The sequence below is a fragment of the Anomaloglossus baeobatrachus genome, chromosome 1 (genome assembly GCF_048569485.1).
Source record: "Anomaloglossus baeobatrachus isolate aAnoBae1 chromosome 1, aAnoBae1.hap1, whole genome shotgun sequence".
NCBI lineage: Eukaryota > Metazoa > Chordata > Amphibia > Anura > Aromobatidae > Anomaloglossus > Anomaloglossus baeobatrachus.
Window position 1 is genome coordinate 224019607 of NC_134353.1, and position 17735 is coordinate 224037341.

A 17735-nucleotide genomic window follows, 5' to 3' on the forward strand; every position below is an offset into this window, starting at 1 on the left:
AGGGATTGTGGCCGGTGAGTTATACTGATTCACTGCACCCCGCGCTGATGATGATTGCTTACATGCTAATGGGGACGACTAGCCAAGGGAACTAATGCCCTTGCGACTACTCATTGGCCTCATTAGCATATTATAAAGGATCTTTAGAAATACTTTTTCTAAAGATCCCTTTATCTATGCTGGTGTATACAGGGACGGTTAGGCAGGGATTAGCATATTGCACCTGACAGGTTCACTTTAAGAAACTTAGGAAGTACTTGAATACAAAACACTGCTGTACATATCAATATATGTGTTTTATAGAATTCATAGTCTTCTCCAATCTGTAGCCAAAAAATGCTCAAAAATAATAGAAATTTCCCTTTAAACATGTCAGCCCAAGGCATGCTCATCCAGTAAGCCATAAATAATATTGCATTAGTTATCTCAAAATTTAGCTTTCTTAGGCTAGTTTCACACTTGCGTTGAACGGTATCCGTTGCATTGCGTTGTGTGACGGATGCAACGGATGTGTTGCATATAGTGGCAGAACGGATGCTGCAAAACAACGGAATCCGTTTTTTTTTTTTTTTTTACAGTTTTACCGGCGGTAGACTATTGTGAACGATCAGCTGATCGCTCCCTGCAGCCGGCCGCCGGGTGATCAGCAGATCGCTCCCTGCAGCCGGCCGCCGGGTGATCAGCTGATCGCTCCCTGCAGCCTACCGCCGGGTGATCAGCTGAGCGCTGTCACTTGCCGGCGCTGAACGTTCGGCCACCGCGAGCCAAAATAAAGTTTGTGATTTAAAAAAAAAAAAGAGCATGCGCAGTGAAATCTAGAGGATTCCGCTGCTCAAAACAACGTTACATGCTGCGTTCCTCCCGCTGGGCGGAAGCAACAGGTCCTTTTGGTATAATCCGTCACCCATACAAGTCTATGGGAAACAGCGGAATCCGTTAACGGATTCCGCTGTTTTCCAAAAGGGCGGATTGTAACGGAAGGAAAACAACGCAAGTGTGAAAGTACCCTTAGGAATAAGTAATGCAACATATATTAATCTTGACTGTTTTTTAATGGACAAAGGACGGATTTAATATAAGATCAATATTACAGTTAAAGGTACTGTGGTATAAGGTTTCGGCCTGCATTATTTGGAAAGCAGCTTTGCTGCAATGTTATGTTGCTGCTAATTCCAAGTATTAAGCACCAAGGACCATACCTTTCTTAATTTTTCAGCCAACATAGCTTTATGAAATCTTGTTTTATTTGGGGAGAAGATGTAAGTATAATGGTTGGTTTAAGGACTCGCTCAAAAGAGCGAATACATCGGAAGAGTACACTCCGATTAAAAAATGGACCAATGTTATTCATTTTGGCAGTGCAGATTTGTTGGGGTTTTTTACAGCTGTATTTGACATGAGAAAAAAAATGCAGCATGTTGTGACTTAACGGAAGTCTGTACAGTGCGAAAAAAACAAAAATCGGATGTCATACGGCTTATAGAGTAATAGCTGCTGAGTAATACAAAAAATAAATTGCATTTGGACAGCACACGAATGAGAAATGAGAAGAAAATCGCCCCACTTTTCTGGATGAGATTGGGACTGATCTTTTATACTCTCCTGTGACCCCAGCTTAAAAACTACAATATAGTGTATTAGGAAAAGAGAGAAATAACACAACTTTATTCTGTGTATAATTACGAGTACAGAAATACCAAATTGTTTTTTAGATTGTACTACTAAAACAAAGTCAAAAACCTTTAGTGAAAAAAGTTTTGTTTTCGGTTGCCATATTCGAAGATCCAAAAATGTTTTCATTTTTTCTACAATGGAACTTTGTGAGGACTGTGTGTGAGATGAGCTGTAGTTCCTATTGATACCATTTTGCAGGGCATATAACTTTTTAATGGATTAATATTCCAGTTTTTGTTGTTTTTTGTGGGGTGAGGTGACTAAATTACAGCAATTCAGGACTTTTTGTTTTTGTTTCATGGCCTTTACTGTGTGGCTATTTTAATACTATGGAATTTTACGGCAATACCCAATATGTCTCTTTTTGCTTTGCATTTTGGTAAAAAGAGGCAATTTACTTTTTTTTTTAGTCACTCTAGGGCTCTTGAAGATGCCTTACCTTGATCGCTGGTACAATTCACACCAATACTTCAGGTATTGCAGTGTAGTGTCCTGTAAGTGCTTCCTGTTATGGCCTAGGTGGAATACTAAGGAGTACTGTCATGCCAGACACGTGCCTTAAAGGGAATCTGTCAGCAGGTTTTTGCTATGTAATCTGAAAACAGTATGCTGCAAGGGCTAACACAGAGAATTCAGGGATACCTGTCTTGACAAAGTCCGATCTGTTGTTTATTAGCTATGTCTGTTTAAGCCTCAGGACACTTATCATTGCTGGAGCACAATGTCACATGCAATGCAGTTCGGCATGCCCCCTCCTCTGATTGACACCTCAATGTCAATGTACAGTCATCTATTGAGAGCCTGGTGTGGGCAGGACAACGTTCTCAGCTCTGCTTTCTTGCTAAATCTAAAAACTCTGATTGTGTCAGAACAGATGCAGCCAAAAATCTAAGGCTAGGTTCACATTTCCGTTGTTTTGCATCAGTCACATGCGTTGCTTGATGCATGTGACTGATGCGTTGTACAACGGATGACAAAGAACAGAATTCATTGTCGGACTCCGTTGTGTGCAAGGGGCGGAGTGCGAGGTGGGTGGAGCCGAGCGGGGCCGTGGCGCTGAGGACGTCAGTGCCGCGGTCTGCATGGCTGGGGACAGGTGAGTGTGGGTGTGGGTGTGTATACATGTGGAGTGCGGGAGGGGGCGAAGCAGAGCGGGGAAGTGTCGGGCTCCCTGCACACGTAGCCAGGTTAAATATCGGGTAAAAACTAAGCAAAGCACTTTGCTTGGTTACCCGATAATTACCTTGGTTACCAGCGTACATCGCTTAGCGCTGGCTTCTTGCACACGTAACAAGGATAAATATCGGGTAACTAGGCAAAGCGCATTGCTTGCTAACCCGATGTCTATCCTGGTTACGTGTGCAGGGAGCCAGAGAGAGCATGCACAGCAAAATCCTACGGATTGCGCTGCTCAAAAAACGTTATAAGCTGCGTTCCTTCTGCCCCGCGGTCAGTCGTTCCACGACTGATCAGTCGGGCGGAGGATGCAACGCAGCATCATCAGTCACAATCCGCCGCTCATACAAGTCTATGGGAACAACGGAATCTGCCAAACGGATTCCATTGTTTACCAGAGCAGCGGATTGTGACTCATACAATTTAACGGAACTGTGAACCTAGCCTAAGTGATACATTGTTGGATTGAGGATCGCTTTGCCTACATCATACTTCTCTCAGAGGAGGTAATGAAAACCTGACAGATTCACTTTAACTGGCAGAAAAAGAGCTCAGACTGCAACACCTGCAGACAATAATCAATTGTGTATCACAGCTGGCACCTGCTGCGTATGGGAGGGCACCGCTCTTGAGCCTGCTCCATGAAACGCCTTCTGACTTTTAAACAAGAACATAATTTGAATATGACACACCACACTTTTGTTAACGCTGCATTTTCTTTGCATAAAAGAACATGATTATGCTGCTACTGGATATTAAATAGAATTTGTATTGTATTTTTTCACCATTACATCTGGTTGCTTTAATCACTGTCAAGTGATTTCAATATACTTATGTAACCTGTAAATTTACTCCTGAGATTCTTCATAGTGGGCATAGCCACTGGCATATGTCCGGCCTATATTCAAGTGACTAAATGGTTCAGAAGCCTCATTGTCAGAGTCCCCATCCCCTTCCTCATCACATTCATCATCATCTTCATCGTCCTCATCATCATCATAGTTTATGTCTGAAGCACCGGAGGCAAGATTCTTCCAGTAGTTCTCATAGCCAGAAGCACCATCGTCGTCATCATCCGCTCCGGTCTGCCTGCCAAACTTCAATGTGCGGGCTAAAGAATATACAATAACAATAAAAGTTTAAAAATATTAAAAGAATATCTTCCATGAAGATTTTTTTTGCCTAAATCTGTCCATATGTGTATGTGTATGTAGTGTGTGTATGTGTGTTAATATACTCCCCTTCAGCCGCCTTCTATGGTATTCGGCACTTTTCGGCTCTTCTTCTGGGTGACATCACCGCATCTGAGACTCTCTGGGTCACACTCTGCATTACCCAAAAGTGGCTTTTACAATGCAAGTCTATGGAGCGTCAGAATGAGGCTCCATAGACTTTCATTGTAAAAGAGGCGAGCGGCTCACCCGTAGAGTATAGTGTGAGCTGAATAGTCTGAAGTCCGATGACCTCACTGAGAAGAGGAGCAGAACAACATTGGATCCTGGAGAAGGCAGCGGTAGGTGGATATATTAACACATACACACTACATTACATACACATGTGCATACATTTATTACAAGAAAAAAAATCTTTATAGGAGGGCTTCTTGATCATCAGTTCTGTCTACAGGCACATACTGATATTTTATGGTGAAATGTAAAAATGTGTAAAAGTTCAACCTTTGATGACAAAAGGGGCAAAATAGGTTTATTCATATTATTTACAGCTACAGTGCCGCTCTTCAGCTGTGTCTGGACCTACACTTGGTGGATTTTGCAGCAGATCTGCTTAAAACTAATTTATGTCAAAAACTCTCTCTCTCTATCCTAAGGGGTACTTTGCACACTACGACATCGCAAGCCAATGCTGCGATGTCGAGCGCGATAGTCCCTGCCCCCGTCGCAGCAGCGATATCTTGTGATTGCTGCCGTAGCGAACATTATCGCTACGGCAGCTTCACATGCACTTACCTGCCCTGCGACGTCGCTCTGGCCGGCTACACGCCTCCTTTCTAAGGAGGCGGGTTGTGCGGCGTCACAGCGACGTCACACGGCCGGCGGCCAATAGAAGCGGAGGGACGGAGATGAGCGGGACGTAAACATCCCGCCCCCCTCTTTCCTTCCGCAGAGCCGGCGTTAGACGCGGTGACGCAGGTAGGAGATGTTCCTCGCTCCTGCGGCTTCTCACACAGCAATGTGTGCTGCCGCAGGAACGAGGAACAACATCGTACCTGTCACTGCTGCCAAATAATGGAAATACCGGACCTTACACCGATGATACAATAACGACGCTTTTGCGCTCGTTAATTGTATCAAAAAGGATTTACACACTACGATATCGACTGCGACGCCGGATGTGCGTCACTTTCGATTTGACCCCACCGATATCGCACCTGCGATGTCGTAGTTTGCAAAGCCCGCCTAAGGCTACAGTCACATATCTGTATGACACGTATGTTTGATTTCCATTTTTTTTCCCTCGGACAGCACACTGTTTCATTGGACCATACACAAATCAGTTTTAAAAATGGTTTTGTGTCCACGAGACGCAGGTTATCCTAGTCTCATCTGTATTGAAGATCACACTCAGCCATTAAATTCTATAAGGATCGGTGAGACACAGATGAAACTAGGATAAAAGACTTTGTATAGCAAATTCATCCCATTTTAAAACACCACTCCAGAATTTTTTTTTTATTTGACAGATTTAGAGCACCACTCCAGCAATGTCCCATGTCCTTACTTTTATACTCGCTCTCCGGCGTATACATCTGCATCGCTCTGGTCAGTCTACGGCAGTTTGGGACCTGCTGGCTGCTCCAGTGTTTCATGGAGTGTACCTGAGGTCACTCTTCAATGCAAGTCTATGAGAGCCTCATTCTGGCTCTGAAAGACTTGTATTGAGAGCTTGTGATATGTTTGATTTCTGACAAGTCAGAATTTGCATTTGCAAAACGGCACAGACCGGACCAAGGCTGAATAATAAGGGGATAAGACCTTAGGTTAAAGCACCACAGCTTTAACTGATAAATTATTACTCATCAATGGAGAAAAAAAATGTTCAGACAATCTGAAAAAAAACTGAACCATACAAGAGAAAAAAATTTGGTCCATTTCTCTAGAATGGTAACACTCACTTGGAGGATGTCCGAGTCTGGACTTAGCGAAAGGTTGCCCCCTTTGTTTATGTCATCACAAACTGATGGAATATCAGATATTGCTATATATATTGCTAAGACAGTTGTTAGGAAAGATAAAAACTTAAAAAATAAACAATTTTCATCATTTTTAATATTCTGCATGTTTTTATTAATTGTATTGCTGGATAATTTTTACACAGACTCCACAAAAGTTTCCTACCTCAACTATCTTTAATAAGAAAACTGCTATATCTCAACATTGTAGTCTTCAGCTCAGTGTGTATTCTGAAACGTCACAGGTTTTGTGACGTATCAGCGACCTCGCCAGTGGTATCGCTGTGTGTGACAAGCAGCAGCGAGCGGGCCCCTGCTGCGAGGTCACTGATCGTTACAAAACGATCAGGACCATTTTTTGCTCATTGGTCTCCCACTGTGCAGCACGCATCGGCATGTTTGACGGAGGGAGACCAACGATCTGAATATGCAGGGAGCCGGCGTCTGGCAGCCTGTAAGCGGCGGTACGCTGGTAACCATGGTACACATCGGGTAACTATGCAAAGTGCTTTACTTAGTTACCTGATGTGTACCATGGTTACCAGCATATGCCGGTTATAGGCTGCCAGACGCCGGCTCCCTGCACATGTAGCCAGGGTACACATCGGGTAACTATGAAAAGCGCTTTGCATAGTTACCCGATGTGTACCCTGGCTATCAAGCACAGCGTCGTTTCACAGGTCGCTGGTGGCTGGTCTCTGATCGCTGTGGAGTTCTGCCTGATTGACAGCTCACCAGCGTCCATGTAGCGACGCTCCATCGATCCCTGCTACGTCGGATCGCTGGTGGGATCGCTGGAACGTTGCTACGTGTGACGGGACCCTAACACCCTCAATCTGATATTGATGATCTATCCAAAGATTAGGTTATCAATATATAATCCCTGGAAAATCCCTCCAAATTACATACAGCTCCAAAGTGAATTGTTTTAATGAATCCTCACCGCATAGAAATGTTACTGTTAGTCTACTTGACTATTAGACTGTAATAAAGGACAACTTACTGGACATGCTCAGGTTCTTGGTTTGCTGTGTTTCATGGCCACATTTAGGGCAGGGAGGTTCCTTTCCCTTCTCAGTCTTGAACACTTTGCTCCGAGCATGATCATCACAGAAACACGCCTGTCCACATTACAACGAGACACATTATTCAACAGGAAACACATTTAAGGTATGTTCACACATCACATTTTTGCAGTAAAAAGCAATTTCTAATCTGCCGCTTGTCAATTTTTTCAGCATTTTTAACTCATTCTGACGAAAGGAAAAAAGGACAAAAATGCTTAAAAAATTAGGCAAAAATAAGTGTTTTTATGCAGCATTTTTCCTTTCAAGAGACACATTTTTGATGCAGATATGCTTGCAGCAAATACTTACTGTTGGCATTTACCTTGAGACTAGAAGTAATTAAAGAGGTTGTCCACTACTTTTACATTGATGACCTATCCTTAGGATAGGTCATCACTATCTGATCGGCCAAGGTCAGACACCCCGCACCCCCGCAGAGCTGTTCTCGGACCCGGCGGTGGCAGCAAGCAGCTGGAAATGTTCAGTTCCAGCACTACTCGGTTTCCTAATAGTGGTCGCGTCTGGGTACTGCACATATACCTAATATTGATTAGAATGGGTGGAGGATGTGCAGTACCTGACTGCGGTCACTATCAGAAGACAGAGCAGCGCCGCAACAGAGCATTTATGGATTCCTGCTGCCACCGCCGGGATTGAGAAAAGCTGATTGGCAGGGGTGCAGGTTGTCAGACCACGGTCAGACATTGATGACCTATCCTAAGTATAGGCCATCAATGTAAAAGTAGTGGATAACCTCTTTAACTGGGTGGCACAGTGGCTCAGTGGTTAGCACTACAGCCTTGCAGCGCTGGGGTCCTGGGTTCGAATCCCACCAAGGACAACATCTGCAAGGAGTTTGTATGTTCTCCCCATGTTTCTGTGGGTTTCCTCCGGGTACTCCGGTTTCCTCCCACACTCCAAAGACATACAGAAAGGGAATTTAGATTGTGAGCCCCAATGGGGACAGTGTTCCTGATGTATGTAAAGCGCTGCGGAATATGTTAGCGCTATATAAAAATAAAGATTTTTAACATTTCATCCACATTTCAGCATAGAAACAATTTGTCATGTCTGGTGAGAATTAACAGTGGTTAACTTGAAACTCTTGCCAATATGCCAAATCAATGGCTGTCAAGTTCTCCGTAACTGATGAAGTGTCCCCTTTTTTTTCCGCTTTGTAAAGTAAACTGGCTCTGCCATAAAATGCGGCAGATGCAAACATTTACTCCCGACTCCAAAATTACCCAAACTTAATTATAGCTGGGTGCAGTGGCGCACACCTATAATCTAGCCAGCCTGGGCTGTCGGATCTCATGAGCTTGTCAGTTCTGGTTTGTTCGGTGCTATGTGGATCCGATATCTTTAGCATCATCATGGTGACTCTGAGCCAGCTTCTTGGAGACATGAGATGATTAAGGAGGGTTGTGCCTGGTCCAAAAAACCCTGCCTGAGCTGAAACATCCTCTTAATTATAATGTAATGTTTTTAATAGCATTGTTTCCTGGTTACTAAAGCCAAAATAAAAACAGATGAAAAGCAGATGGATACCAAACGAGGCTCAAAAAAAGGTTTACACATTCCATCTGAAGGAAGGAACTATGCATTGCTATAAACACATGATTACGAACATGTAAGACAGACACGAGCAGGAAGCCGGCGCTTAGCCGGATTACAGCCACATACGAGGCAGCTAATCTGCTTCCCAGACAGAGGTTTTTACACTTTTTACATTCACTAATGAAATAAATAAAATTCTAAGATAAATGACATCCTATTATACCACCAGACCCATAGATATTTCTGGAAAAGCTGAAACCTGGCACATTGTGGAAATGCCACTTTGCAATCCTGCATTTTGGAGTAAAACAATGAGGTTTCGTAAAATGTACAAAAATTAAGGTTTGTAACTAAAACAGTGTCCCATGCAGAGCGTAAAAGGCCATAGATACAGTTGCACTGATTTTTTTTTGGCATTCAGATCACCTATATTGTAATCCTGGAAAGCACGGGGATGGTGGCACACGAGCAGTAAGCATACAGCATATTGATTGTAATGGTAATAGAGCCACATATATAGGTGCAGCGAGATTTCTGTACCAACACCACAGGCAGCTGAAACATCAGAACAATTTGGCAATAACATACAAACAGTAACAACGACATTTACATAAGTTATTCCAGGAATAGGCAACGTGTTCTGCTTAATGTACAAATGGTCTCACTAATTCCTAAGGGGAAGGTGTTAAGCAGAAGGATTAGAGGTAATCTCTCACCTGGTTGTCCTAATATAAACTAAGGGGTGCTTCACACACAGCGAGCTCACTGCCGAGATCGCTGCTGAGTCACGCTTTTTGTGACGCAGCAGTGACCTCATTAGCGATCTCGCTGTGTGTGACACTGTGCAGCGATCTGGCCCCTGCTGCGAGATCGCTGCTCGTTACACACAGCCCTGGTTCGTTTTCTTCAAAGCCGCTCTCCCGCTGTGACACACAGATCGCTGTGTGTGACAGCGAGAGAGCGACAAATGAAGCGAGCAGGGAGCAGGAGCCGGCATCTGACAGCTGAGGTAAGCTGTATCCAAGATAAACATCGGGTAACCAAGGTGGTTACCCGATATTTACCTTAGTTACGAGCCTCTGCAGCTCTCACGCTGCCTGTGCTGCCGGCTCCGGCTCTCTGCACATGTAGCTGCTGTACACATCGGGTTAATTAACCCGATGTGTACAGCAGCTAGGAGAGCAAGGAGCCAGCGCTAAGCAGTGTGCGCGGCTCCCTGCTCTCTGCACATGTAGCTGCATTACACATCGGGTTAATTAACCCGATGTGTACTGTAGCTATGGTAGGAGAGCAAGGAGCCAGCGCTCAGTGTGCGCGGCTCCCTGCTCCCTGCACACACAGCTGTGCGCTGGTAACTAATGTAAACATCGGGTAACCATACCCGATGTTTACCTTAGTTACCAGTCTCCGCAGCTTCCAGACGGCAGCTCCGTGCAAGCGCAGCGTCGCTTGCACGTCGCTGCTGGCTGGGGGCTGTTCACTGGTCGCTGGTGAGATCTGCCTGTTTGACAGCTCACCAGCGACCATGTAGCGATGCAGCAGCGATCCTGACCAGGTCAGATCGCTGGTCGGATCGCTGCTGCATCGCTAAGTGTGAAGGTACCCTAAGCCAACCACCTCTTTATCTATTACTGCAGTCCACCGACCTTGTATCTGTGCCCTGAACTCCCCCGGTACAGGTGAAGAGCAGGCGCTCTATGATCTGCCCACCTAAAGACAAAGCATAATGCACCGACACCTGTTAACGAGGAAGTGAAGTCGGTGCCGGCACATGCGCAGCACACAACTGCCCCTTAGTGGGAGCAGAGCAAAGTGCGCTTGCACTTCAACTGGGCAGGTAAAAGATTCACAGCGGATGATTTAGGACGCATCATCATGAGCAATCAAGACAGGAGCACAGTGATTCTACACAGAAAAGAAAAAAAAAATAAGACACCCATTGGACTGGACTGTGCCATATGCCAGAAGGTATATTTTTGGCATATGCATGTGGAGTTCAGGGCTTAGATACAAGTCGAAGGACTGCGGTAATAAAGCAGATAAAGGTGGTGGCTTCAGTTCATGGGGAAAACTTGGTGACAGGTTCCCTTTAAGGCCTGATTCACACCATTTTTGTAGTTTTTAACCCCTTTACGACCTTTGACGGATCTATCCGTCATGGAGCGTGTGAGGTTAAGCCCCGCCCCCTGCCGCCGGCAGGATGCGACGATCCGCCCACATATCAGCTGTTTTTAACAGCTGACATGTGTGCCTGCATGTTCAGAGTGGAATCGCATTCCACTCGGAACATTTAAACCCTTACATGTGATGTATATGCGCGCGGCCATGATTTTTACTTACCGCCGCCCCCACCGGAAGTCACGTGCGCGATCACGTGACTTTCGGTGGTTGCCATGGTAGCACAGGGTCATGTGATGACGCCTGTAGCTAACATGACTCACTTCCTTTCAATGCCGGAATACAGCCGGCTTTGAAAGTAAAGCACCGTATCTGCAGTTCTCAGCTCTGTAGCCGAGATCTGCAGATAGAGCAGAGCGATCGGATTGCTGATCGCTATAGCCCCCTAGGGGGACTAGTAAAAGAAAAAAAAAAAGGTTAAAAAAAACAAAAAAAAAACAAAAAAAACCCAAAAGTTCAAATCACCCCCCTTTCCCCCCATTGAAAATTAAAGGGTTAAAAAAATAAAAAATATACACATATTTGGTATTGCCGCGTTCAGAAATGCCCGATCTATCAAAATATAAAATAAATTAATCTGATCAGTAAACAGTGTAGCGGAAAAAAACATTACAAACGCCAAAATTACGTTTTTTTCGTCGCTGCAAGTTTTGCGCAAAATTCAATAACAAGCGATCAAAACATAGCATCTGCGCAAAAATGGTACCATTAGAAACGTCAGCTCGAGACGCAAAAAATAAGCCGTCACTGAGCCACAGATCCCGAAAAATGAGAACGCTACGGGTTTCAGAAAATGGCGCAAAACGTGCGCCACTTTTATTGGACAAACTTGTGATTTTTTTTAACCCTTTAGATACAAGTAAACCTATACATGTTTGGTGTCTACAAACTCGCACTGACCTGAGGCATCACACCCACACATCAGTTTTACCATATAGTGAACACGGTGAATAAAATATCCCAAAAACTATTGTACGATCACACTTTTTTTGTAATTTTTCCGCACTTGAAATTTTTTTGCCGTTTTCCAGTGCACTATATGGGAAAACTTATGGTTTCTTTTAAAAGTATAACTCGTCCCGCAAACAACAAGCCCTCATATGGCAAGATTGACGGAAAAATAAAAAAGTTACGGCTCTCAGAAGAAGGGGAGCAAAAAACAAAAACGGAAAGTGCCCGGGGGCTGAAGGGGTTAAACAACCTCACATTTTTCTATTGTGAACAAAAAAAACAAACAAACTCCTGATCTTTTGTAAAACGGATGCATATTATCCCCTTCCCGCTAATAGAAGCAACTGTACATACAGATTGCTGGTAATATCCCAAAACTGTGAGTACAGTTATGTCTGATGGATAGCACAATAGATATATAGAGAATACCATGACACATCCAAGTTTAGAAAATGGACGTTTCAGTCTAGCGACCTTGATCACAGCCACCGTAGGGGAATAGACTGTTGCGCAATGAGGAGGTTTGCACAGACCTGCTTATATGAAATAAATATCAATATCTTCTCGACTTGGATGTGCCATGGTATTCTCGCTCTATATATCTATTGTGCCATCCATCATACATAACTGTATGCACAATTACCATTTGCCTCCATTGCGCTCCTGCGCACTTCTCTCTGCCCTGCTGAGGGCAGAGCAAAGTTCTGTAATGCACAGGAGCAGGGGAAGGTCATACAATGCCCACGCAAGCGCACTACAATACTTTGCTCTGCTCTCAGCAGGGCAGAGAGAAGTGTGCGTGTGCAGGAGCGCAATGGAGCCCTCTGTGTGGAGGACGTAGGACACATCATCCACATGAAGCAAGGAAGGTGGGCAGCGATCGCAAGCAGAGAGCAGGCACCGGATCAAGATCAGCGAGGCCCATCAGACCAGACCACCCCGCAGGCGAGTATAATAAAAGTAGTTTTTATGTTCTACAGATCTGCTTGGGAAATTATATACAGCATTCTGGAATACAGCATATCAGGGCTTACTAGTGGTCACAAGTTCCCTTTAAAGTGAATTTGTCAACAGGTTTTTGCTATGTGATCTGAAAGCAGAAAGATGTTGAGGCAGAGACTCTGATTTCAGTATGTACCACTAGAATATGTACTGGTACAATTAAGACAGTGATTTATTAGCAGATCATTTCTGCAGGACTAGGTGACTGATGCCTCCTCGTAAATGTGTTGTTTAACCAGCCCTCATCACTGATTAGCAGCTTTCTCTCAATCTACAGTGTGCACAGAAAGCTGCCAATCAGTGGTGTAGGGAGAAATACACAGAGCTCATTATGCAAAGCACTGCTAGATCTGCAACAGAGAAAATATTTTATTAAAACTACAGCAGGCAAACCTGAAAGTGATACATTGCTGAAACCACAAAAAATACAAAAATTTCCAAAGCCAGGTTACCGGTGCTCCCTGATGTGTGAAATCCTTTGTATGGTCTGGGAGCTGAATCCGCAAGATTAGGGCAGGAGCCAGCCTCTGAAGTCAATGCAGAAAATAGCTATCCAGGTTCCAGCGAACAGATACCAAGACTCAGTAGGTGTTCTTTAAAAAAATATTCTTTTTACAAATCAATTTTATTAGAGTAATATAATTAAAAATAGTTCCACACAAAGTGCAAAAAACAAGTGTGGGATAGGGGTAGTGGTCTCCCGGACTACGCGTTTCGGTGTGTGTGCGCCTTCTACATAGTCTCTCTACATAGGACCATGTAGAAGGCGCACACACGCCGAAACGCGTAGTCCGGGAGACCACTACCCCTATCCGACACTTGTTTTTTGCCCTATGTGTGGAACTATTTTTAATTATATTACTCCAATAAAATTGCTTTGTAGAAAGAATATTTTTTTAAAGAACACCTACTGAGTCTTAGTATCTGTCCGCTGGAACCTGGATAACTATTTTCTGCATTGCTGAAACCAGGGTCACTTGTCCCTGTGCTGCTTTCAGATTGCACAACAAATACTAGCTGACAAGTTTACTTTATATGATGAAAAAGCGCAACAAGTTTTTTTTGTTTTGTTTTACAGGATGCAAAAAATGCAAAATAAATGAAATTTTCATGTTAAGCAGTACTTACTATGTAATAGTGGCTGCAGAGCAGACTAAAACCTGTTTTTAGGTTCTGTTGTGGAGTTATACCCTACACCCACCCACAATAGCTTAGAACAGATTTTTCAGTGTCTGAGAATTTCTGGTTTAACCTCCTGCATGATTAGAAAGCACAGATGACTAAAGCTGGGTTCACACATAGCGACAGCGACAACGACATCGTTGTTACGTCACCATTTTCTGTGACGTAACAGCGACCTTGTAAGTCGCTGTTATGATCGCTGCTTAGCTGTCAAACACAGCGACGCAGCAGCGATCATAACGTCGCTACATGTGCAGAGAGCAGGGAGCCGCGCACACTGCTTAGCGCTTGCCCCTTGCTCTCCTAGCTACAGTACACATCGGGTTAATTAACCCGATGTGTACTGCAGCTACATGTCACAGTGAAGAGCAGGGAGCCGCACACACTGCTTAGCGCTGGCTCCTTGCTCTCCTAGCTACAGTACACATAGGGTTAATTAACCCGATCTGTACTGCAGCTACATGTGCACAGAGCAGGAGCCGGCACTAGCAGCAAGAGCGTCGGAGGCTGGTAACGAAGGTAAATATCGGGTAACCAGGGAAAGGTCTTCCCTTGGTTACCCGATGTTTACAGTGGTTACAGCTTTCCGCAGCTGCCAGACGCCGGCTCCTGCTCCCTGCTCGCTTCATTTCGTCGCTCTCTCGCTGTCACACACAGTGGTGATGTGTGCTTCACAGCGGGAGAGCGACGACGAAAAAATGAAGCAGGACATTCAGCAACGAGCAACGACCTTACAGCAGGGGCCAGCTCGTTGCTGGATGTCACACACAGGAACAGCGACGTCGCTGCAACGTCACAGAAAATGGTGACATAGCAGCGACGTCGTTGTCGTCGTCGCTGTGTGTGACACCACCTTAACACATTTCAGATAAGGACCTTGTGGGGGTACAGACAGTACAGATGAGTTTAGCTATATCATATTATCATATTACAGCTGTCCTCCTTTAACAGCAACATCAAACTCCCAATGACTTGCCTGATCAGCAAAAGAAGGGTACTGAGCAACAATAGGCTGCGATACCAGGCACTGCCACCCAACGTAATTGTGGCAGGAATATCAGGAATATATAACCTGGTGGGGATGGGAGTGGAGAACTTAAGTCTAGTGTTCTGAACAAAATAAGATCACATGCATGAAGAAAAGGTATACCTTGCAGCGGAGGCATGAGTGTTGCCCTAAACGATTACAAGAAGCACCTGCCAATAAAAGAAAAGCAAAAATGTGAAAAACACACATGCATGTACATTTATGCATATACACACAGTATTCCCAAAAAGTTAGGGATATTTGGCTATCGAGTGAAATTTATGTAAAGTGTAAAAAGTTCACCCAACAGTGACATTTTATCATGACAGTAGGGCATTTCAGTAGAAGCATGCAATGTGGATTTCCTCATCTAAAACAATTTATTGAAACAAAAGCCAAAAAGCCAACAGTGCTGGATATACCCTCAAAAATGTCAGTGTCTCAATAACTTGTCATGTGGCCTTGAGCATCAATTACAGCTTAACGACGACTTCTCATGCTGTTTACAAGTGGAGTTATTGTCTGCTGAGGCATGGCATCCCACTCTTCTTGAAGGGCGGCCATGAGGTTCAGAAGTACACAGTTACGAGCCTCTACACGGCAACTCAGCTGATCTCATAGGATTTCTATGGAATTCAGGGTTAGAGAAAGTGCAGGTCACTACATTTAAGGTACCCCAGTCTCCAGCAGCCTTTCCCTGATGATGTGATCTCGATGAGTTGGGTCATTGTCTTCTATGAAGATGAATTTAGGCCTGTGGTGTTCATGCAGAGGCACAATGACTGGATGAATGATGATATTCAAGTAGTAGGGGCTTGTCACTGTACCATTTACAAAGTGTAGGGCAGTTCTGTATTAACAAGACACACAGTAACACCACCAAAGTCTTGTCTGGTGACAACAGTGGCTGACACATAGTGCTCTCCTTGATGTTTCGAACATTGTTGGCAGCCATCATTTCTGCTCAAAGTAAATCGACTTTCATCAGCGAACACTGAGGTTCATTGATCTCTCGTCCAGCAAGACAATGGCGGCTGTGCCTGGTGGTATGGTCAGGTCCCCTTACACGTCTTCTAGCATGCAGACCACACTGATGTGAACGGTTTTGAATAGTTGATTTGACACTTGGGTGCAGTCATCTTCCTTAAATGTGCCTGGAGTTGTGTAGCATTCACCATCCGGTAACGAAGGGCATCGTTTACAAGGAAGCAGACATCAGTGTGGTGAAGCCAAACGACATCCACTTCTATGTCTTTCTGTGACTCTTCCAGTCTTTCTGTATCTGTTACAACCTGCTGATGACACTCTGTGACACTTTAAGCTCAACAATCACTTCCATCTGAGACATCCTGCTTGAAGCCTCACAATGGAGAAGTACTCTTGATCAATTGTTAGGTGTCATCTTGGTCGCATGATGTCAAAATGTGGACAGCATGCTGTGGAGGACTGTTTAAATACCAATTCTTATTGAACCCTGAAATGTATTGGGAGATTCATAGATCAAATACCTGTTGTGGATTTTGCCATTAAGCTCCTTGTTAAAAAACAGCAAGTTGTGCAAAAAGCACTGAAACATTGAACAGTTGGTCACGAACATTCAAAAGTTTAGAGAAAGTCACATTAAATTCACCTGAAATAGAGGGTATTTTAGGATCATCCTGAAATTTCACCCAAAAGCTAACTGTGTGTGTGTGTGTGTGTGTGTGTGTGTGTGTGTGTGTGTGTGTGTGTAAAACTTACATTTAAAGGTTTCAGCCTCCAAAACTTGGCAGCTAGCCTGATGTTCAAATTGGTCATCTTCACATAGGAAGTTGTAACAGAACGAGCAGCTGAATATTCGGCCTCCTGCATGGCACAAAGTGATAATATGTTACAATCCTGACAAAAGGAGCCTGTTTATACCTCATATACAATTAAGAAGATAGATACTTCTCAAGACCATGCACTTTCATCATTTCCTAGTGTTCTGTATGAAGCAGCAGGCGTCCTGCTCTTACGCATAAAGATCTGTGTCCTCGTAACAATACGGAGAGCGTTGTGCATCATCCTCTGCTCGGATACAGCTGGTGGTACAGTACATGTCGTGTGATCCCAGCCAGCTGGCAGCGAACATAACCACTTTAACCAAATCCTTATCTATGCTTCTCCAGAAAGCCACTTTAACTATTGAAAGGTGTCACAAATTTTATGATATTTCATAACCACAGGCTGGGAAAAATGACAAAGACACAGTCACAAACCACAAACTAATAAATCTCCTTATGGTGGTTCCTCAGATGAAAAAAAAAAAAGTTTAAAAATATTCACAGCATGTTATTAAGGTTCTGCCAGGATCATGTTGCATCTTTTGTTTTCCTCATTCTGCTGCAATCTGAAGGGCGTCCTTTTAGATTAATGCAGGAACTACATCTCCCAGCATGCTGAGCACAATGTGTAATAAATCCTTCCTTCCTGCTCCCTCTCATAGTTTTGTTTTTTTTTGTGGATTTTTCCACCAAGAGAAAAACAATTGCACAATGATTCTGTAGTCTGATTTGGAGCCTTTCCTCAAATGGAAATGCCCTAATTGACATGTAGGAAAAACGGCTTGATGGGCACTACAGGCGTGTTTCTCCACTGAATGAAGGGGAAACCTACTGAACCAGAATTTGGAGCTGTTCTTATGGATTTTGGAGGAGAATCTACTCCAAAATCCACGGCAAACGACTAGTATGAACATACCCCTTGCTCT

At 44.0% G+C, this 17735-nt stretch overlaps 1 protein-coding gene and 1 long non-coding RNA gene across 2 annotated transcripts in view; one reads left to right on the top strand and one right to left on the bottom strand.

The window, feature by feature from the left end:
- Positions 1-805: 805 nt before the first annotated feature.
- ZNF330 (zinc finger protein 330) overlaps positions 806-17735 on the bottom strand; it is a 45726-nt gene continuing 28796 nt past the window's right edge. The window contains exons 7-10 of the mRNA XM_075348318.1: positions 16745-16849; positions 15128-15174; positions 7044-7161; positions 806-3961 (exon numbers count right to left, since the gene is read on the bottom strand). Of these exons, the coding sequence (XP_075204433.1) occupies positions 3699-3961; positions 7044-7161; positions 15128-15174; positions 16745-16849 (533 nt within the window). The 3' untranslated portion in view covers positions 806-3698. The remainder of the gene's footprint in view (positions 3962-7043; positions 7162-15127; positions 15175-16744; positions 16850-17735) is intronic.
- The window catches only part of LOC142310712 (uncharacterized), a 60188-nt gene continuing 49598 nt past the window's right edge, over positions 7146-17735 (top strand). Inside the window, exon 1 of the long non-coding RNA XR_012754208.1 lies at positions 7146-7210. This is a non-coding gene — a long non-coding RNA (uncharacterized LOC142310712). The remainder of the gene's footprint in view (positions 7211-17735) is intronic.